Source organism: Anabrus simplex, chromosome 1, assembly GCF_040414725.1.
Source record: "Anabrus simplex isolate iqAnaSimp1 chromosome 1, ASM4041472v1, whole genome shotgun sequence".
NCBI classification, from domain to species: Eukaryota; Metazoa; Arthropoda; class Insecta; order Orthoptera; family Tettigoniidae; genus Anabrus; species Anabrus simplex.
In genome coordinates this window covers 521,255,077-521,278,037 of record NC_090265.1, presented here as the reverse complement: position 1 = coordinate 521,278,037, position 22,961 = coordinate 521,255,077, and the positions used below count along the sequence as shown (strand labels likewise).

At 39.6% G+C, this 22,961-nt stretch overlaps 1 protein-coding gene across 1 annotated transcript in view; it reads left to right on the top strand.

Moving 5' to 3' along the window:
• Positions 1-763: 763 nt before the first annotated feature.
• LOC136857067 (adipose-secreted signaling protein) overlaps positions 764-22,961 on the top strand; it is a 35,809-nt gene continuing 13,611 nt past the window's right edge. The window contains exon 1 of the mRNA XM_067135438.2: positions 764-978. Within this exon, the coding sequence (XP_066991539.1) occupies positions 969-978 (10 nt within the window). The 5' untranslated portion in view covers positions 764-968. The remainder of the gene's footprint in view (positions 979-22,961) is intronic.

Sequence of the window (22,961 nt, the reverse complement as noted above, 5' to 3'; positions counted from 1 at the left end):
TAATAATAATAATAATAATAATGGTGCATGGCATCTACATAGGCTTGGTGGTGACCTAATATGGATAAAATGAATGGCGAAGACGTCATAAACACCCAGTTCCCAAGCCAGGGGAATTAACAGTATGAGGGGGTTGATTCTGAAAATTGAACCAGGGTCGTCGGACCAAAGGTAAGCATTCTATCCATTTAGCCTCAAAGCTGGACTTCAATTTGCTAAACCTTAGGCTACCAACTCGATTGATCAGCTGTTGAGTATTGGCGGTAGCAGAGGCCAGGGCAGTAGCTTGTGAAGTAGTGTTTAAGAACCTTGGTGAAGCAGCCTTGACAACACAGTGGGCAGCTCCGTTGGCTGTTGGCTGCAGCTCAAAATGCTTAAGGCTTGATGTTCCCTAAACCAATGATCGAAAAGGGGTAGCCTAAGTCTAGTGGTAGCACGTCTTGATACCAGCATACGCCACTGGGGCCTACTCCTTAAAAGAGTAGTGAAGTTAGAAGCAAAGCGTTATGACATTTAAATTACTCCGTTCTTGTTACAGTTTTAAACCGTGGAAATTGTTAGTTGTGCTTCTTTGACGTAACGCATATTGAGGATAGTTGGCTCTGACGTTAAGGAAGCCGATATAATTATACACGCGCACACAGCCTATTCGTATCGTGCTGGCCTCGCTAGGCAACGCTACAGTACAGACCATTCTATCCTCTTTGGTACAGACGTTTTGCCGCTACTTATTCTCTTTGTTTTGCCGTGGTTGGCAGCCTGGGTAATGGCGGTAGTCCTGCTGCAGCCTGCAGCGAATGAGCAATGTATGGGAGGCGGTAATGTTGCGTTGAGACTTAACAGGAAAATTATCGGGCTGTTATCTCGGATATAGTATAATATGCTTATCTGGTTTTACATTGCCGTGTGAAGGAGATGGAATTCTTATCGAAGTGAGACGATTGGATTTATACATACCGGTACTCAGTATGGAAAAAGGTAAATGAAATTGCTCTTTGAGTTAATTGATTTTTGTTTTCGTTTACGAATCGGGTTTCTGGGTCAGAGAAGAATTTGAAAATCGCTATGACATTAGAAAGCATCCGTATGTCAGAAGAATTTTCATTGAATGACATGTGCATAGGCTACCGTTTTTTTAACATGTTCATTTGCAGACCAGTTTTTCTTTGTCATTTCTTAATGCATTAACTTATGCAATTATTGTGATTATGCTTGGATGATTTTTATGTGGAAACTTCGGAAAGTGAAAAGCTTAGTGCATGATACCATACGTAAGTTGTATACTTCCAATTGCCCCGCTATCTCGTGATGAACGTGCAGTAGAATAACAGTAATATACAGTACTTTACGGATTAACAATTTATCTTAACCTACCGTACTATAATGTCAGAACATTTTACTTCTGATCTCTACTTGGGATCGTGGGATAGTGACACACAGCACAGACTTTGCCTCCATTCATTTGTCCCACGGTCTTCATTTTTACCTTTCCTATTGAACCTCTCTTAGTCAGCTGTTAACCCCAACGATGACAGGTTTGCTACGCCTCCAAGGGAATCTTGTCATTTTCATACCTTTCTTAGCAATCTCCCTTCCCTTCAAAGTGACGTATCTTCAACCTCACCACCTCTGATGAATGAAGGTTAAATTGTAAAAAGGGCCCTTCAGATACTGGTTACTTTAATGAAGTGTTCCCTTATAAATGGCAGCTTAAGAGGATTCTGTCTGATGGGCTTTGAAAGTGACAACCTAAAGCTTCATTCTTTAGTGCTTTTTGGACAGATTCCTTTCTTGATCTTAGCAAGTTGTAATAATCTTACAGCTGGTCTGTTCTTTGAGAGTTATGAAAATCTTTACTTCATAATTGGATGTTAATATTTTACCATGCCATGAAGTACTAAGTTAATTATTCAATTCATAAGATGACATTTCATTATTTTTTGTTCCATAGTAACTGTAACAGTGGCAAATGACTGGAGGAAATAATTGTGAGGAGTAATATCTTGGTGGAGTATTTGATGTTACTGTACCTCAGGCCGAACATAATACTGAAAGTCAAAATTTAAATTAAAAATAACTAGAGGACCCGTGCTGCACCGCAGCATTCGTCATAAATAGGTCAGATAACTCGTCTTGATAAGCCTGTTGTAGTCATATTATTTTTCCTGTCCTTTTCAATGGTTTTGTGAACATTTAATAAGAAGCGCGTTATGCTATGATGCAGTTTGTAGTCAGAATTCATCCATTCTGACATCACGCCATGTGTTTGGTTAAAATCTATCCATATATTAGCTTTTTTTATCCTGCAGTACTTGATGTAAAGCTTGGTATCGTGCCATAGAAGGCAATGGCACTTTTAATCGCAGTTCTTCTATGTAGAACGGTTGTCTTGTGAGCTCGTAGGTTAGTCTCAAAGAAGTGTTTTTTGTCAGACAGAGAACATTTTTTAAGATGCATGGCCTTCACTCTTTCTAGTGTAGCTAGGTTACCCTTTGATAGGTGTTCCTGGATAATATCTAAGGCGTAGGCCTATGTGATGATGGGGTCTGTTTGTACGTAAACTTTTCCCTCTAAGCAGCATGTAACTTATTGGGAATGCTCTGCCATTTGTTGAATATATTTGGAACCTGGGAAAGGTTAGAGAATCAAAGGGTATCTAGCAGGGAATAGTATTCTTCCATTATCAGAGGAAGTGTATGCTCTCCGGTTTTACAGGTAGTAGTCAAACATGGCTGCATGTAATGACATTACTAAGGATGAAAATCACATATATCAGAATATTAATGAATGTTTTAGTCTCTTAGCAACCTGCTAAGTAGAGAATGTATTGTGGGTTAGGTTAAGTCTTCGTCTGCAATTATTGGAGTGATCATTTTATGACTTGATTATAGGATTACTCAAAGTGGGCTCAACTTCGAGACCTATCAATGTCTCGTGATTCATCGGCGGGTAATTCCAGGGAGAATAAAACAAAATGAAGCAAATCGGTCCAGTAGAACGGATGGACAGATTTGCCAAAGGCTACGGGTTTTAAGTGATTATGAGAATAACCTTTTATAGATGATCGTTGTTCTAAATTGCTGGTTAGGCCTACACAGAATGAAGAAAATATAGTACAATCTGATCCATTTCATTTTCTGCATCCACAGTATCTTCTGCCCCTCATAAGAGGCGACTAAAAGTGGCTTGTTCCTCAGAGCCATACTAGGTGAGAGATGATAGAGCTCAAGAACTTGGGCTACTATCAGTTCAACTTACTTTTGATGGTTAATTTTTCTGCCTTTTAATTTGTTTGATCAGCTGCTCTCTTCCATTCTCAGTGCTGGTTTAATTTGCTCTTACACATTCAGTATTGAGACACTACAGTGCCTTACTTTCATCCTTTTATTGCAATATTGCAATATACTCGGGGCATAGCCGGGATGGGGAGTGTTGGGGGGTTAGACCCCCCATGGAATGATTACAAAAAGATAATAAACAGAAACTGACAGTAAAAAACAAACTAAATAAAAATTCAGAGGCATAATTGTAGAACCAACAGATCTGTAATTCACTTACACCAGTGCCCTTGTAATGACAAGTCATGCATACACCTGTGTTGTGTTCTGCCATTATTTAGTAACCATAACCCCCCCACCATCGCCCAGTTCTAGCTACACTACTGTGGGACACCTAACATTGATATAAAGCTCTTCAGACCTATATGCTCAATTGCATAAGTCACACATCAGACATACTTAGTTTCTTAAAAATTCTCTTTAAAAGGAATTTCTAGCAGCCCGGTGTCTCTTAAACCATGAGCAGTTAAAGCATTGTGAATTAATTTTATTAGTAGTGGTATTCAGTCATCAGTTGAAATACTGATTGGATCTTAGGGGTTTTTTTTGCTGTACGTCGCTCCGACACAGATAGGTCTTATGGCAACGATGGGATAGGAAAGGCCTAGGACGTGGAAGGAAGCGGCCGTGGCCTTAATTAAGGTTCAGCCCCAGCATTTGCCTGGTGTGAAAATGGGGTTCGAACCCACTATCTCCTGGATGCGAGCTCACAGCTGCGCGCTCCTAACTGCACGGCCAACTCGCCCGGTGATCTTAGGTTTAGTGGTCATTGGAAAACGTGACTAATACAAAGCAGTACTAATGAGGTGAATAAGAGAAGATAGCTAGTTATTTTCTATACTCCATTATATACAGTTTGTTTATTTATCAGCAAAATTCAGTATAAAAGGTAGGGAGTATTATTTCCTCTCTAACAAGCAGGTTACCAAGTATAAAAGTTATCCTAGTAAAAACATGACTCTATTTTTAAAAAATAGCTTGGTCTCATTTTTCCTCTATTTAGTGCATTGAATGGAGCAGTAAGTTTGGTTACATAGGCATTTACGAGAGTGTATTATAAAATTAAGGTATAATTAGATTTAATCACATCCTAAGTGATTTAAGTATTGTTTTTATTAGTATTTTATCATTCTTCTTCTTATTATTATTACAGATATTTCATGGCTCACAGAGAAATAGGAAGCGCCTGGTTGAATGGCTGGACAGGGGATTACTTAGAGCAACTTTTAGTATAACAAATTTGGAATTTTTTTTTCTTTCACTTCTAAAACAAAAGAATAGAGATAGAAATTTAAGAGTATAACAAAACAACAGTTGAAAATGTTGGCGAAACACCAGCACTTCTTATAGAAATTTCTGGAAGGACCTGAAACGAAGTGGGCTTAAAGCCCAATGACACAGAGGCTAATCCCGTACTAAAAAAGGTGACTAAAGGTGGAAAATTTAAAAGCCGAGACATTATTTTCAAAATTTAGAGGTTGAAACTTTAGTCACGCAACTCAAAAGTTAAAGGGGAGACAGCTGAGGGTCACCACTTGTGCTCCCTTACATGACATATTTTTCGGTAGAGAATAGAAATAGAGTCCAAAGGCTGCACAGAATGCCCTACATTTCAACCACCAAAAGACAAAATTACATTAAGAAATGGCTGAAACCTTCCTCTCGAACTACCTGCAGGCACGATCATATGTTTAGGTAAATTCTGCCATTACCTCGTATCTCTGGATCTTCAAGCCAGTCACCCCCCTGCCTCCCTAGCCCTCTATGACCTCCGTCAAGTTGCACTCTCAAGCACTGGAGCAATTCAGACCAGATGGCCCTAAAGGCCCTTCTTATATAGTTCCATAGGAGAAAGTTCCATACTAAATAAAATATGTTCGTAGACTGAATTTCCATACCCCCTCCCGGTTTTGATTGGCTAGAGATTACAATAGTGGAGGAACCAGCTTAAATGTTGACAACTTTGGTACATTAAAAAAGGAATCGTCAGAAAAAGGTTTACCATTAACAAAAAACAAACTTTCTTAAGCTATTAGTTCGTATCTAGCCATTAGATGTCATTAACACTTAGATCTAACCATCGAAGAAGAAAGTTTTGGAAAGTTTGCAACTTCATGTCTGCAGGCATAGATGGCTGTAGAAAAGGCACACAGTTTGAATAGCCGGGGAAGGTGTATCCCTGGTACAGACCTCCACCCTGTAAGGTTTTACAGTGGAGTGAACAGTTTTGAAATCTTGAACACCTTGAGATGTAGAAATACATTGGCAATCTGAAGTATATCTTGGTTAGGAGTCCATTGCTGTTTGTATGTTTTGTTTTGTTTTCCTGAAGAAGAGTTGTGATGGTAACAGCACCGAAGTAGTCCAAGTCCGCGCTGTAGTGCCCAGGGTTGACAGCAGGTGCGGCCACAGCGTTCAATGTCCGGATGTGATATTCGGACCCTTTGGGTACTCTGAAATACTATCCTCCCAATACAGTAAGGGCTGAAGCTAAGGTGATGAAAGGCCAAGTCTAAAGGGTAAGGTCCCGCCCAAGGATTGAGTAAGAGGTTCAGTACTGCGTCCCAGCATCTTCCCACGATGACAGGCCCAAATAAGGTAGAGTTTGGAGTCTTAGTAGGACAAGGCGGGCCCTAACCCTGCACCGGCGTCTCTCCCAGGTTGACTGCGCGTGGCCTCAGGCGTAGGCTAATGTTGGGCACTGTTAACACGAAGATTTTATGACCAGAGTAACTGTCGTACAAGGCAGTACATATCGTCCCTACTATGGCAAACTAACAAATCTGCAAATTGTCAAAAGTTTAGGAGAGCTGAAAGAAGTTGTGATTGCTCATGTCAGATCAATGTTTATATTTAATGATTGGTTTTATGTGTTAGGCATACAGAGCGAGCTGCAGATGTGAGACTTTGACAGAGGGTTTGAAAATATATATAAATAATAAAATATAGACCAAAACTTGAGAACTACAGATTCCCTAGTTTGTCAGTTTCGCTAGTTTGCCAGAGTGGGGACGATATAGTATAGATTGTGGTTGGCGACATTGGAGGAGGGGGCAACGTGGAGTTTCTGATTCAGTTTGGAGGCAGGGGAGGCGTATGGCAGAATATGTAGAAATCAGAAGGGGGGGGAGGGGAGGAGGGGGTACAAATGAAGCTTTACAACAAAACAAAAGTTAAAATTTAGGATGCCACTTAACCATGTGAATACATACTGCTTTACATAGGCTACATAAGTTCTGTTGAAGAAAAGCCTATCTTTACTTCCTATAATATAAGGGATCACAAGTTTTCCTAATAATAATTATACTTACAAAATAACGTAAGGAAAGAAATATAATTAATCCAAAGGTTTAATTACATGGTGGCGTTTGAGCAACAGGGAGCAAGGCCTTCACACAAGCTTTACTTGAGAAAGGTGAACACGAAAAATTCTTTCAGTTTCCGGATTACTCACCAGAAGGGTGACAGGAGTGAGAAAATCCATAATAACACGATGTCCATGAAATCTGGGGGCAAACTTTCCCTAGGGAACAAAATTTTAAACCAATACTTGATCTCCATCTTTTAAATTGGTGGGTTTTTGTCCAGGGCATACTTCATTTTTACTCTCTTATGAGAGGCTTTAAGATTGTCACGTATTTTCGAGGAGGTATAACTCGACAGTTGTTGGACGACCCTGGGCAGTAAGAGCAAGGAAATCCTCAATAGAAGGTCGTACCAATGCGTGAAAGATACTAGGGTCCACCGAGGTCAGGTGGATTAAAGAATAAATAAGTATTTATTGAGAAAATAAGTTACTACTGACTAAAATAAAACAGGTATTAAGACTCAAAGAACTTTAATGAAAAACTAAGAAACAGAAATAGCAATAAAATAGTAAGTCCCAAAATTAAATCAAATGAAAACAAGAATTAAGTTCAGTGAAAAGGCACCATTAAAATTTTATAACTAAGAATTAAACTGTTTTCACCTTAAGGTACTTAAATTCAGTTATAAACTTTTCATTTAATAAGGAAAGAAATAGCTCTAATTAATTTAAATCCTAAATTCAAGGCCTTGTTTCTACCCTACAGTATGAGAGCGGAGCAGAGAAATGTTTCTTAATCACGGCTTTAGAATGATCCGATAGTAATCACGAAAATCAGAATTAGTTCCAAAGTTCCACCAAGAACGAATCAGGAACCAAATCAAAACATGAAAGAGAAGTCGATACAAGATTATTAGAATAAAAACTTCCCAGGAAACACTAATTAATACTTCCGAAATACTCCAAACACAGAGATACGTGAGAACGTTTTCAGCATTACACATCAAGACCAAAAAAACAAGAACATGCTCAACTCAATTGACGTACATCAGATGTTCACAAGAAACAGAGTATAGAAACGTCAAATGACAAAGGTCGCGCAGAAAAACTCCCACCCATGTGTTGTGAAGGTCGCCATGGTAACCAGGTGACACGATCAGAAAACACCCCATCCAGAGGATAACCTTCAAAGGAAAAATTAGCCGTTAAAGAAACAATTTTCCACTCATGCTTTCATCTACCATTACATGTTAGTTCAACTAGTAAACGGAATTATCCCAGTAGAATAAATTACGAGGTAAATCACAGAAGGTGTTATGATACACTTTCTTAAGTATCGTAGAAAAACATACTCTTTATGACAACACCTTTTAAGGTATAGCTTAGTTTAAAGGAGACTTTTCCAGAGCGATTAACGGACAAACATAATTTCCTAATTATTACAATGCGGCCCCATAAGAAATTAGTAATTCATAACCAAAGTAATTTTAACATAGTCACTTTGACAAACGAAATTCTCACTCACGGCGGTCTAAATAACACACAGAGGAATTAAGTCGAAGGTATACCAAACAACACAATTCAGTTCCACTACATTTAGTGGTTCACATCTTCATGTATCATCCGGGTTGAGTAAATTGAAAGGCTATTCACAGTTTCTGCAGGAAAAATTCAAATAAATTCAAACCAATTTTGTGGCCCTCGCCACATGGAGATCAGATCACCCCGTATCAAGGTGATACATCATCCACTTTCTGCTTTAACTCAGGAATATAATAGAAGACTTAACAGTCACAGCAAGAGCTTCCTCCTTCTTCCAATAATTTATTCACAGATCCCAGCTGACGATCGCTTATTATTGTTATCCACATGGACAATCGCGTGCCGGTCTAGCTCAGCTAAACGCCGCAAGATGGTAGCACAACAGGTTCACTGCAGGCTAGCGCACATGGTAGACACCCGTAGAACTACTAGCGCATAACGGAGCGGATGCTTCAAATACTTTAAGGTGTTCAATTTCCATTATAAGATTATTCCTAGCTTTCCTCCATAGATCCCAGATATTCTCTGGATTTATTGTCTCTGGTACAAGCTTATTAATAGACCACAAATTAGACAATGTAGTGTTTGGAACAAACTTAACATAAGCAAAATTGATGAGAACTTGTGGAACTCATGAATGGCTGAGTTAAAAGCCAGAAATAACCGATGCAAGGATGTATCCAACGAGAATGGTCTTTGTGGTGGAAGGCAATAAGTGTTGATTGAAATTTTTGATTAACCTGCTTGGTGAGAGATGGCTAGGGGTAATAGGCAGAAGTAGTGACGTGTGAAATAGAGAGGTTGAAACAGAACTTACGAAATAGGTTGGAAGTAAAATTTTAATGTTATCGGATACTATATACCGACATGCTCCAAGTGATGCAAATATAGAATTGAGGCAAGAAATAGTAGTTTGTGCAGTGGTGAGCCTAGTAGAGAACAACCATGAAAATCAGGTAAAACTATCCACACACACGAGGATGAATTTATTGCCATTACCTTTTGATTGAGGGAAGGGTCCCACATAATCATTGTACAGTCACTCCATGGGGGAGAGCTTGGTTCGATGTCAACAACCCGATTTTGGTAGATAATGGGGGCTTGCTAAGCAGACAGGATTTACATGCCTTCACTAGTTCTTAAATTTCACCATCCATGGCCTTCCAAATGAACAGCTCTCTTATTTTCTCTCTTGTTTTAAAAATGCCCAGATGCTCCCCCCCCCCTCCTAATGGGGTCTGATGGTAAGGTACTAGAATGGGTGGAATAACAATTTTCATCTTTGGGTCGTGCCTTGATGGGCAACATAGCACCCCATTCCTCAGCACATTAGGGACGACATGTTCTCCAGAAGAAAGGGTTTTAAGGATGAGGGCCAGCATGGGATCTTCACGTTGGCATTTAGCAATATCATGGTTTAACATACGGACATCAGTAAGGATAGCATTTATACCAGGAGTGGGGAGAGAAGGCGAAGGACCTTCCTTGGAATCAGAAAAACTTAATGGGATTACCATAAAACATCCTACTTAACCCATCTGCGACCACATTCTCAGCACATTGAATGTGCCGCACGTCAAACTGGAACGCGGATATTCCAATTGCCCAGCGAACAGGTCTACCAGTATGATGGGGCCTAGCAAGCACCCAACTTAGAGCCTGATTATCGGTCTCTAGTTCGAACTTGACATGCTATAGACAAAGGCGGAATTTATCCAAGGCAAAAAGCACATCAAGTCCCTCTAGTTCATACATAGAATATTTCGCCTCTTGAGGTGACAAGATACGAGATGCATAGGCGATGGGCCGCCTTCAGAGTTCAGATTCATGTAGAAGAAGATGCGTCTGTCTGCACTATGAACTTGCTGGAAAAATCCAGCATAGCAAAGACAGGCATTGCAGAGGGCTAATTGGAGATCCTCAAAAGCAGCTTGTTGAGAAGGACCCTATTCAAATTCGACACCTTACCTGCGAAGAAGATTCAGGGTTGCTACCCGGTTAGCGAAGTTAGAAATAAATTTTCTGAAAAAGCTCTTTTTGCTGATGAACCTAGCAACACCTGTAACATCTTTGTGAGGCTTGAAGTTATGGGATGGCTTGAGTTCTAGATTGATCTGCAGGAACTCCATCGGGGGAATCTATATGCCCCAAGAAAGACATTGATGGTTTAGCAAAGGATACTTTTGACAGCTTAACCATCAAACCTGCTTTACAAAGGAGTTCGAGTGCTTTCTCTAGATGAGCTAAATGTCTCTGAGAAAATGACATCATCTAAATAATGGGAGAGAACTTCGAACTTAATGTCAGAGAAGACCGTGTCTAGTAATCTAGAGAGAGCCACCGTTCCTGTGGGGAGCGCGAAGGGCACGTGGTTGTATTCGTATAGATTCCAGTCGGTAGCGAAAGCAATCAGATGTTTCGATTCTTCCGCAAGAGGTATCTGATTATAGGCTTGGATGAGATCTAAGATGGTGAAGAATTTAGCCTTACAAAACCAAGAAAAGCATTAATGCAAGTCAGGAAATGTGCTGACTGGAGAACTATGTTACGGTTCAATGCCCTGTAATCAACAACAGCCAACTCACCCGGTGCTGGACTTATTGAGACAGGACATACCGGTCAACGTGTCCTCTGACATCTCCTTTGGTGAGCAAAAATGGAGAATGGGAATGAAATTAATTCTTTTTAGCAATCATCCTGAAACTGCAGACATTTAAAAAACGTTGTACAAAAATGTAGTAATGCGTACTGTGGAAGCTGAGCGTCTTCCTTAAGTGGTCTGCTGACCCGCAAGCATAACATTCATGAGGAAAGTTCTACACGGGGGCGGCCGAGAAATATTTGAAGAAGGTGGTGCATTGCGTGGTGTTTGCATATTTTACTCCCTCTGCAGAAACAGACATGGCCTCAAGTTCCCTAAACGCTTGAAGACAGGAAGCAAAGCACAAATAAGAGCAATAAGATGGCGAAATACCTTCTATTATGGTCTGTATTATTTGACTTTCGGAATAGTGCAAGGCAAATACTCTGGTGTAAAATTTAATGTCCTGAACAAAATCAGTTAAATTTTCATCTAGCCCCTGAACTCTGAAATAGTATTTCTAAATTAAGGATGACAAGGCTCTTGAAGGAATAAATTTAGCCAGCAAGTGTTGTGGAATGTTTTAATGGAGCTCCTTACCGGTATGGCTTTAACTATCTTGTCTGACAGGACACCAATGGCGTAAGGATAGATGATTTACCATATTTGGGAATGTGAGAGAGCAAATCCAAAGAATGATCTTGGAATTCCACTAGGAATCTTAAAATGGAATGACGTCATTAGTGGAGTTGACTGAAAATCTTTAAATCCCTTTAAGCAACATGGCTAGAGGATGTGGCAAACTGCTGGGGATAATACTGGTGAGGCCGCCGGAGGGTGAGGTGTTTCAAAAGTGGCATTGCTAATGAAAAATGAGGAAGGTGTTGTGGATTGCTATCTGTTCAGATGGGGCAGACGCATGCTGTTGTTCAACCAATTCCCCACTATCGGAAGACTTATTATGGTCTTCGTCCATATTGATAGTGAATGGGGCAACATAATCACTCTTCCCACTAACAAACACAGACAACAATTGATTCACATTATTACACAACTCGGTGATATGTTGGCATAATGAGTTAGCCATACTAGAATGTTCTTTGCTCAGCTTAACAGACAGCAGATCCCCCACTCTGTTATAAAAATGAAACAGCCTAGCCTGAACACGTTAAGTTGGTTACCAGAGGGTTCACCTCCTTCAAAAAAACTAATAACGGAAGCAAGATCAGTAATATTAGTGGTAATCGTGGATAAGGACTCGCCATCTTCCTTCTCTGATAAAGATTTGATTCCCATAGGGAACCTGAAATATTTGTTCCGAATTAGTAAATTTATAATACCAATATAGTTGGTCCATTATTGGACATAATGAATTTCCCCCTGGTTGCCAGCGTTTTGTCCCAGTATGCTAAGTTGGGCTCATCAGTTGGTAAATAGCACACTCACCAAGACGCGTGGCTAGTGCATACCATGAAGGCTACTGCGTAGGCTACCTAGGCTACCTGGAGTGCCAATGCACTTTGAGAGACTTTCTCATTTTCAAAAATTGATGCCTGCCTGGCCATCAGATGATAAAGATGTTGATTCCCATAGGGAACCTGAAATATTTGTTCCGAATGAGTAAATTTATAATACCAATATACAGTAGTTGGTCCGTTATTGGACATTATTTTATTCCAGCTAACTCATTCCTGGTTGCCAGTGTTTTGTCCCAGTGTGCTCATCAGTTGGTAAATAGCATACCAAGATGTGTGGCTAGTGCATACCGTGGAGGCCACTGCATAGGCTACCTGGAGGCATTGGCAGTGCCAATGCACTATGAAAAACTTTCTCATTTTCAAAAATTGATGCCTGCCTGGCCATCAGATATAAAGATGTTGATTTCCATAAGGAACCTGAAATATTTGTTCCGAATGAGTAAATTTATAATACCAATATAGTTGGTCCGTTATTGGACATTGTAAATTTTCCAGCCACTTCACTAGTTTATTCATACATTTTTTACTTATTAGAGGACCCTTGGAGCACCTAATAGCTAGAGCCCTGCATGGATATACAGAATTATATCCGCTTTGCATCCGAACTTCCTTCATCTGCACCCGCATCTGCAAAATGGTTATCTGCGGATAATTTAAATATTTAACTGCAGTATATTTCTCTCAGGGTATTGAAACAGATAGATATGTTAACATAATACAATAGGCCTGATACCTGGCACCAGAACACCTACAGTCGCAGGTTTATGAGGGATTTTCTCTTGCGGCAACTACCTACGTATTGACCTTTGTTCCTTCCTTCCATTAATTGCGGGCAGGAGTCAGTTAGGCTTAGGTCAGATTTACGGCTTTATGGTTTCAAGGCTCTTTATATATCACTGTTCTCCCTTACCAAAGTCAAGGGTCGCCTAACCACAAGCAAAAATAAGAATATACCTGAGTGAAAATCAATAACCGTCATTATTTAGAAATTATCAGCAAAATTATCCGCACTGCCATACAGTTTGTATCTGTCAAGACACTAACTTCGCGGATATCCATACAGGGCTGTACTAATAGCCAATGCTGACTTCGAAGGTGAATTATGAGCGACAGTCACCTTAACACTAGCTGCCTCTGTGGATCAGTGGTAGTGTCGGCCTCCGGATCCCAAGATAGCGGGTTCAAACCCGGCAGAGGTAGTCAGATTTTTGAAGGGCGGAAAAAAGTCCATTTGACACTCCATGTCGTACGATGTCGGCATGTAAAAGATCTCTGGTGACACATTTGGTGTTTACCCGACAAAATTCATTAAATCTCGGCCATAGACGCCCAAGAAAGTTTCGGTTTACTCTATCTGCCATCTAGTGGGCCTAGAGTAAAACGGAACGTCAAAATTGACGAGCAGACAGCCAGATGGCATCAGATTGAAATGTCTGCACACGGTAGCTGAGGCCATACGATTATTATTAAATTACCCTAACACTGAAGTTGACAAACGCTGAATGTGAATATCTACTGTCTTCTGAATAACAACCACATGCTGACTGGGGTGGTCATTTTTTGTAGTGTGTCTTTCTAGCAATTGGTATCTATCCATTCACACATTGCCTAGAAATTCCTTAATGACAGTCCGTTCAGGTACCTTCCCCACCCCCACACATTATGCCGCACTGTGTTTTGTGAAGGTCTGCAAATATACTACAATAGCATGTCCAGTATTTCCTTCTAACAGTTGGTAAAAGCAGTGGTCAGTTAAGGAGGTATCATTGCCTGTACCTTTCTGAAAGAAAGACATGAACATCAACGTATTTTAATGACCTGTCGTTCATACAGTAGGTGAGGCTAGCACATCAAATGGCAAATAATACAATATACAGATTTTGTGACTCGCAAAAGTTATTTTTCCTTCACCACACTACCAGTTTTAATTGGTTTGATTAATCGGTTAAAGCACATTGATCGGTTATTTAGATTTTAGATTAATCAGTTAATTGGTTTGATTAATCAATTAAATTAACAGATCTACTAAAACACCAAAAAACAAAAAAATTTGCATGATTGGTGTGTAGTTTCAATATCTTGATAGTCATAATTCTCCATTAGGTCAGTTTATATCCAGTTATATAAGCCCATGCTCAAAATAGTTTTGCACATGATAATTTCACATGCTATATGTCACAATACGTCAGATATGTTTACACCGGGCTGAGTGGCTCAGACGGTTGAGGCGCTGGTCTTCCGACCCCAACTTAGCAGGTTCGATCCGAGCTCAGTCCGGTGGTACTTGAAGGTGTTCAAATACGTCAGCCTCATGTTGGTAGATTTACTGGTACTTAAAAGAACTCGTGCAGGACCAAATTCCGGCAACCTGGCATCTCCAAAAACCGTAAAGTAGTTAGTGGGACATAAAGCCAATAACATTATTCAAATATGTTTACAGTGTGCACTGGTAGGCTAATCTAAGAGACACAGAGGTGCTTACCCATATCATGTTTGATATTTGTCTAATATGATGCATTTATCATGTTGGTCAGTTTAACAACATAGACAGAACCGGGCGAGTTGGCCGTGCGCGTAGAGGCGCGCGGCTGTGAGCTTGCATCCGGGAGATAGTAGGTTCGAATCCCACTATCGGCAGCCCTGAAGATGGTTTTCCGTGGTTTCCCATTTTCACACCAGGCAAATGCTGGGGCTGTACCTTAATTAAGGCCACGGCCGCTTCCTTCCAACTCCTAGGCCTTTCCTATCCCATCGTCGCCATAAGACCTATCTGTGTCGGTGCGACATAAAGCCCATAGCAAAAAACAAAACATAGACAGTATGCGTCGTCATTGTCGGCTGATACCTCCAGGTATTCATATCTCCCCTGCGATTCCTCCAGTATTTGAATTCAGGAATGCAGATGCCTTTGATGGTTAAGGAGACCAATCCTGGCATGAAACATATGACCACATTGGTTGCACCTTATAGAGGGTGGAGATCATGGTTGAGCCTGGCGTTGTTTGTGCCTCTGACATTTTTCTGCTTCCTGTCTATGATGTTTATGCTCAGATTGTGCAACAGTAGTTGTGCGTCAGCGAGTGCGGTCTTCTGCTGTGATGTACCAAGTAGGCTACTTGGATCATTATCAGTGGTCCTGAAGGTCTTCTTAATCTGGTCTTTATAGTGCTTCCGAGGGGCACCATTAAGGTCTCCTGCCTGTACTGATTTTACTATACAGAATTTTTCAAGGAAGTATTTCATCTTTCATGTGCTGGATATGCCCAATCCATCTGAGTTAGTAACAAATGATAGTAGCTTCTATACTTTTCATCTTTGCCCTCTCTAGAACTGTTGTTTGGAATGTAGTCATCCCGTTTGATGTTCATTATTTCTCACCTTCTGTTGATGGAAGCATTAAAGTTTCTTCATAGTACGTGTAAGACTTAGGTAAACGTGGCAAGAGTACCCATTTCTGCTATTGACTGCGTTCGAATTGTGATACTGCTGTAAGAAGGGTGATGTGTTCGAGTGAGTCAAAGTGATGTCTCCAGAGTTTGGAAAAAGTTCAGACACACATACAGTTGCTAATTGACAACGGATGGGACACCCACGCAAAACAAGTTGCAGGGAGGACTGATATATCAAGGACACCTGTGTCAAAAGCTCCTCGTAAACCACATGGTAGGGCAGCTCATGTGAGATGGGTAACAACTCTTAGCTTATGGCATCAGAAACAGAGTAAGGAAGCACTCATTTCGGATAAGTTTGCACCCATACAGCAGAAGCCTTGTTGAAAATCCAGCGACTGTGCCACTGGACTGTCACACTCCTGATTTCTTTTATACCGTACTCTGATGTCATCTTACCCACGCATTCAAATATTGTGTGGTGTAAACAGAGAAAGCAGGTACAGATTTTGACTTTGATATTATGATATGAAATTTTAGGGATTTTAAGAAAGTTTGGAGGGGAAAATATTCTGGATGTGATGTTGGTAAAACTAGATGAGCTCTACAGAGAAACTTAAGTCATAGATGGGATTAGTGATCACAAAGCTGTTTTCGTCGTAGTTAAAAATAAATGTGATAGAAAGGAAGGTCGTAAAATTAGGACTGTTAGGCAGTACCATATGGCTGATAAGAGAGGCATAATGCAGTTTTAAAAAAGTAATCATAATCATTGGAAAACAGGAAATAAAAGTGTAAATAAACTTTGGGATGGGTTTAAAGCAATTGTTGAGGATTGTGAAAATGGGTATATACAGTACCTTCAAAGATGGTAAGGAATGGTAAAGACCTGTTATATTATAATAGAAAAGTAAACAGACTAAGAAGAAGGTACAGGTTGGAAAGAAATAGTTAGAATTGGTTGTGGAAGTAAGGAGAAATCAAATGACTTTACTATGAAATTGAATCTAGTGAAGAAGTCAGCTAAGGATAACATGATGGTAAGCATAATCGGCAGTCATACAGATTTTAATGAAAAATGGAAAGGTATGTATTGGTACTTTAAGGCAGAAACAGGATCCAAGAAGGACATTCCAGGCATCATTAATGAAGAAGGATGTGAGGATCTAAAGAAGGCAGAACGATTCAGTCAGCAGCATGTAAAGATTGAGCAAAAGTAGCTGCAGTAGTTGTGCGCAAGCAAGTGCGGTCTTCTGCTATGTTGTACCAAGTATGTGGATGAATGTTAGTGCTCCTGAGGGTCTTCTTAATCTTATCTTTATAGCACTTCAGAGAGACACCATGGGGTCTCCTGCCTGTACTGATTTCACTATACAGAATTTTTCGAGGAAGTATGTCATCTTTCATGCTCTGGACATGGACATGTAAGGGAGAGGGCATATAAGTCTCTGGTAACACCCCAACTAGAGTATAGTTCCAGTGTATGGGACCCTTGCCAGGATTACTTGATTCAAAAACTGGAAAAAATCCAAAGAAAAAGAGCTTGATCTGTTCTAGGTGTTTTCCGACAGAAGAGTAACGTTATGAAAATGTTTCCAAGTTTGGGAAAAAGGACACGAGCTGCTAGACTAAGTGGTAATAAAATGTACTTTTGTACCAAATTTCAAATTCTAATATAAGGTATATAACGATAGACATTGACATAAAAAGGCACTTCGGAAAATAAAGTAATAAGAACTTGCATGGAGAAACTTCATTTTACTGGCAGATATACTGTACTGTAAGGATACACAGTGGAGGTGACGAATACTAACGAAGTATTGAAATAACAATGACATTTACAATAAGATACAAAAGTTGAAAACTAGAAAAGCAGCTGGAATCGATAAGATTTCTGGCGATATACTAATGACAAGGGGTTGGGATATAATACCTTATATGAAACACTTATTTTATTTATTGGACTAGACAAAAGAGTGACTGAATGGGTGGCTATATTTCTAGAAAATAGAACTCGGAGAATTAGATTAGATGAAGCATTATGCGATCCTTTAATCATTAAGAGGGGAATTCCTCGAGGCAGTATTATCAGACCTTTATGTTTTCATGTATATATCAACGTAAATGATATGCGTAAAGTAGAATGAAAGATAAGGCGTTTCGCAGTTGATGTTATACTGTATAGAGTAATAAATAAGTTACAAGATTGTGAGCAACTGCAATATGACCTGGACAGTGTTGTGAGATGGACAGCAGGCATTGGTATGAGGATAAATGGGTTTATAAGTCAGGTTGTGAGTTTCACAAATAGGAAAAGTCCTCTCGGTTTTAATTACTGCGTTGATAGGGTGAAAGTTCCTTATGGGGATCACTGTAAGTACCTAGGTGTTAATATAAGGAAAGATCTTCATTGGGGTAATCACATAAACAGGATTGTAAATCAAGGGTACAAATTGACAACATATGTAGGAAATGCAATGAAGCAGAGGAATTAGCTGAACACATACTTTTCGAATGTGAGGCATTGGTTTGAGTCAGATTATACACTCTAGGACTACCAGGTGAAGAGAGAGAAAAAAAAAAAATCCAAGAAGACCCAATAAGAACAACCTGCAGCTTTGTGAAGGGAGCAGGTATATCTAGGAGGGAATGAAGGAAAAACATGGTAGCAAAAGATCTTAGAGGTCGACGCTAATTAGGAACTAATATTTAGAGGCCCCATGAAGAAAAGAAGCAGAAGTGTACACATTTCTGCACATGTTTATGGAGGTATTTAGGGGCTGTAGTAAGGCTGTCAGGGAGATGGCAATATAAGTCTCTGGTAACACCCCAACTAAAATATGGTTCCAGTGTATGGGACCATCACCAGGATTACTTGATTCGAGAATTGGAAATAATCCAAAGAAAAGCAGCTTGATTTTTTTCTGGGTGATTTCTGCCAAACAAGTACTGTAATAATAAGAAATAAATTGGCAAGGTGGTCTACATTTTCAATACAATATATCAAGTAAATAATATTACATCAGTCTTGGGACTAGTTTCAGCCACTTAGTGGCCATATTCAGTCAGATAAAATTAAACAATGTGATAACTAAAACATATGCAGGCCTATACCAGACAAAGACAATGTTGCAGGAATAATTATAATATTAAACTACATATAATAATAAAATTTATGGTTATGATCTTGTCATAATATGTCTAAGTTGACTTGGGACATCAGCAATGAAGACAATCTGGAAATGATAGCCAGAATTAGGAATGCATAAACATACAGAAGAAAAATTAAAAAGGAGAAAAATTATTTATGAGACTCACCTCTGTGTGATGTAAAACAAGAACTGACTTGCTGGAGGAAGCAGGCAAGCCATGTAAACAAAGGAGTGGATAGGGAACAAGTACTGACTTCTTGTAGGAAGCAGGCAATTTAAACAAAGATGTAGATATGGAGAGGAAGGGAGGGGGTACAGAGGGGAGAAGGGGTATCTAAGGTGGGGCTGAAGGATGTGAAAAGTGCAACTGCTGCTGAGAGGGGAATTTAGAGAGATTATAAAAGAAAGAAATCTTTTTATCTGAGACATGATTACTAAAGATCGGAATTAAAAGGTCAAATAAAATGTTTGATTTCTATGAAATTTCATTTAGATTGAAGTTAGGATTGAAAAACTGTTCTGCCGGGCTGTGTGGCTCAGATGGTTGTGATGCTGGCCTTCTGACCCCAACTTGGCAGGTTCGATTCTGGCTCAGTCTGGTGGTATTTGAAGGTGCTCACATACGTCAGCCTAGTGTCGGTAGATTTACTGGCATGTAAAAACTCTTGCAGGACTAAATTGCAACACCTCGGCATCTCCAAAAACCGTAAAAGTAGTTAGTGAGGCTTAAAACAAATATTATTATTATTATTATTATTATTATTATTATTATTATTATTATTATTATTATTATTATTATTATTATTATTATTATTATTATTATTATTAAAAACTGTACCAGATGAATGTTATGATTATAAACGAAGTTAAAAGTCAGGTTGTGAGTTTCACAAATAGGAAAAGTCCTCTCAGTTTTAATTACTACGTTGATGGGGTGAAAGTTCCTTATAGGGATCACTGTAAGTACCTAGGTGTTAATATAAGGAAAGATCTTCACGGGGGTAATCACTTAAATGGCATTGTAAAAAAGGGGTACAGATCTCTGCACACGGCTATGAGGGTGTTTAGGGGTTGTAGTAAGGATGTAAAGGAGAGGGCATATAAGTCTGGTAAGTCCTCAACTAGAGTATGGTTTCAGTGTATGGGACCCTCACCAGGATAACTTGATTCGAGAATTGGAAAAAATCCACAGAAAAGGGCCTCAATCTGTTCGTGTGTCTTCCGACAAAAGTAGCATTACAGAAATGTTACAAAAATTGGGACAAAGGAGACGAGCTGCTAGACTAAGTGGTAATAAACTGTACTTTTGTACCAAATTTCAAATTCTGATATAAGGTATATAACGATAGACATTAACATACAAAGGCACTTCGGAAAATAAAGTAATAAGAACTTGCATGGAGAAAATTAATTTTACTAGCAGATATACTCTAAGGATACACAGTGGAGGTGACTAATAATAACGTATTGAAATAACAGTGACATTTACAATAAGATTCAAAAGTTGAAAACTAGAAAAGTGGCTGGACTTGATAAGATTTCTGGCGATATACACTCACTCCTATAAATTTTCGGCCACTGATAAAATCCGCGAATAAGTGATTACAATAACACAATCGTGAGCAGTGTGTGAAAACAAGTGCGTCCAAGTAATGAAATTACATGTGGTTGCTTATGCCGAGTAGGAATGACAGAACATTGATGTACAGTATGCTGTAAAAGAAAGGGCATTGCGCACATGGGTGAAATGACATGCCTCAAATATATTCGGTCACCGGGAAAGGCCTGGATTCCTGCTGTGTTTGTTGACAGGGATAGGGCACATAGCGTTGCAAAACGTTCAGTTCAGTAGTGCGGTGCCGCAAGACACGTTGTGCCGAAGTCATCTGCTGCAGTGTTGCGGACTGGTATCAAATAGTGCGCAAAAGACAACACAATACCACTTTTGAAGAACCCCAGTTCATGATATTCTATCTTGCTCAAGGTAAATCGCATAGAAAGATATCACAGATGCTTAACATAAGCAGAACAACAGTTGGAGATATAATAAGACGATTAAAAAATGGGGACAGAATTGATTCAGTTCCCCAGACAGGCAGACCAAGAAGGCTGGTAGAACAAGAGGAGTGGTTTGTGCTTTGGAATGTGAAAAGAAACTGGCAGCAGCTGTTTTAGAAGAGTGCGGAAAGAAAGTGGGTGCTAAAACCATGCGAAGAGCATTGCAAAGGAATGCGTTCTTTGGGAGAAGAGCTAGGAAGAAATCATACATTAGTGCGGTAAATAAAAAGAAGCGGCTAGAGTTCTCAAAAACCTACCTAAGCAAACCCAGTGCTTAGAGGGATTGTGGGTTATTTGTTGATGAGTCCAACGTCTTCGGCTCCGATAGAAAGCAAAGGTAAAACATGGTGGAGGAAGTGCAATGGTGTGGGGATGTGTTGCATCGAACGGGATTGGTGCAGTGAGTTTCATTGAACGTACTTTGACAAAAGAGAGATATTTGGGTATCCTCAAAAACAATTTGCGAGAATCTGCGGACCAATTTGGTATATAGAGTACTTTCAAGTTCTACCAAGATAACAACCCCAAGCACAAGTCGTATTTTGTAAGGGAGTGGCTGCTGTACTACTGCCTGATGGTTTTGGAGTTTCCACCACAAACATCCGACTTGAACCCCATCGGAATATGTTAAGTCAAATGAAGACAGCTCTGCAATTGCGGCCGCCAAGTTCCCTCACAGACTTGAAGAGGAGAGTGCTGCAAGAATGGGCGGCGTTAAACCAGTTATTGCCAGTATGCCGAATCGACTGGAAGAGGTAATAAAACATCATGGTGGACTTACAAAGTACTGAATGTGTAACAGCGTTGTGAATTATGCGAGTTTATGTTGCTTTTTATATAGTGGCCAAATATTTTTGAGGTGTCACTGGAATTGCTACTTTTATTTAATGTATGACAGATGGCATACTAATGACTGTCAGAAGAGTTTGACTTACATCACGATGTTTGTAGAATGTGTTATGTTTTCCTACATATGTCATTTGTATTATAGGTTATCATTATAGTGTAAGAGAAATAACCCAGTAAAAGTGTGTCAAAAATCAGTGTGACCGAATATTTATGGGAGTATCTGTACTAATGACAACTGGTTGGGATATAGAACCATATTTGAAGCACTTATTTTATTGACTAGACAAAAGTGACTGAATGGGTGGCTATATTTCTAGAAAATAGAACTCGGAGAATTAGATTAGATGAAGCATTATCCGATCCTGTAATCATTAAGAGGGGAATTCCTCGAGGCAGTATTATCAAACCTTTATGTCTTCATACATATAAACATAAATGATATGTGTAAAGGAGAATGAAAGATAAAGCCTTTTGCGGTTGATGTTATACTGTATAGAGTGTAAATAAGTTATAAGATTGTGAGCAACTGCAATATGACCTGGACAATGTTGTGAGATGGACAGCGGGCATTGGTATGATGAGAAATGGGTTTAAAAGTCAGGTTGTGAGTTTCACTAATAGGAAAAGTCCTCTTGGTTTTAATTACTGCATTGATAGGGGTGAAAATTCCTTATGGGGATCTCTGTAAGTACCTAGGTGTTAATATAAGGAAAGATCTTCGTTGGGGTAATCACATAAACAGGATTGTAAATAAGGGGTACAACTTTCTGCACATGGTTATGAGGGTATTTAGGAGCTGTAGTAAGACTGTAAGGGAGATGGCAGTACAAGTCTCTGGTAACACCCCAACTAAAAGATGGTTTCAGTGTATGGGACCATCACCAGGATTACTTGATTCAAAAACTGGAAAAAATCCAAAGAAAAGCAGCTGGATTTTTTTCTGGGCGGTTTCTGACAAAAGAGTACCGCAATAATAAGAAGTACATTGAAGTGTTTACAGAGCAAAATTCAAAAGGAGAAAAATTATTTGAGGCTCACCTCTAATGTTTGATGTACTGTAGAACAAGAACTGGCTTGCTGGAGGAAGCAAGCAGGCCATGTAAACAAAAGAGTGGATAGGGAACAAGCACTGACTTGTAGGAAGCAGGCAGTGTAAACAAAGGAGTGGATAGGGAACAAGCACTGACTTGTAGGAAGCAGGCAGTGTAAACAAAGGAGTGGATAGGGAACAAGCACTGACTTGTAGGAAGCAGGCAGTGTAAACAAA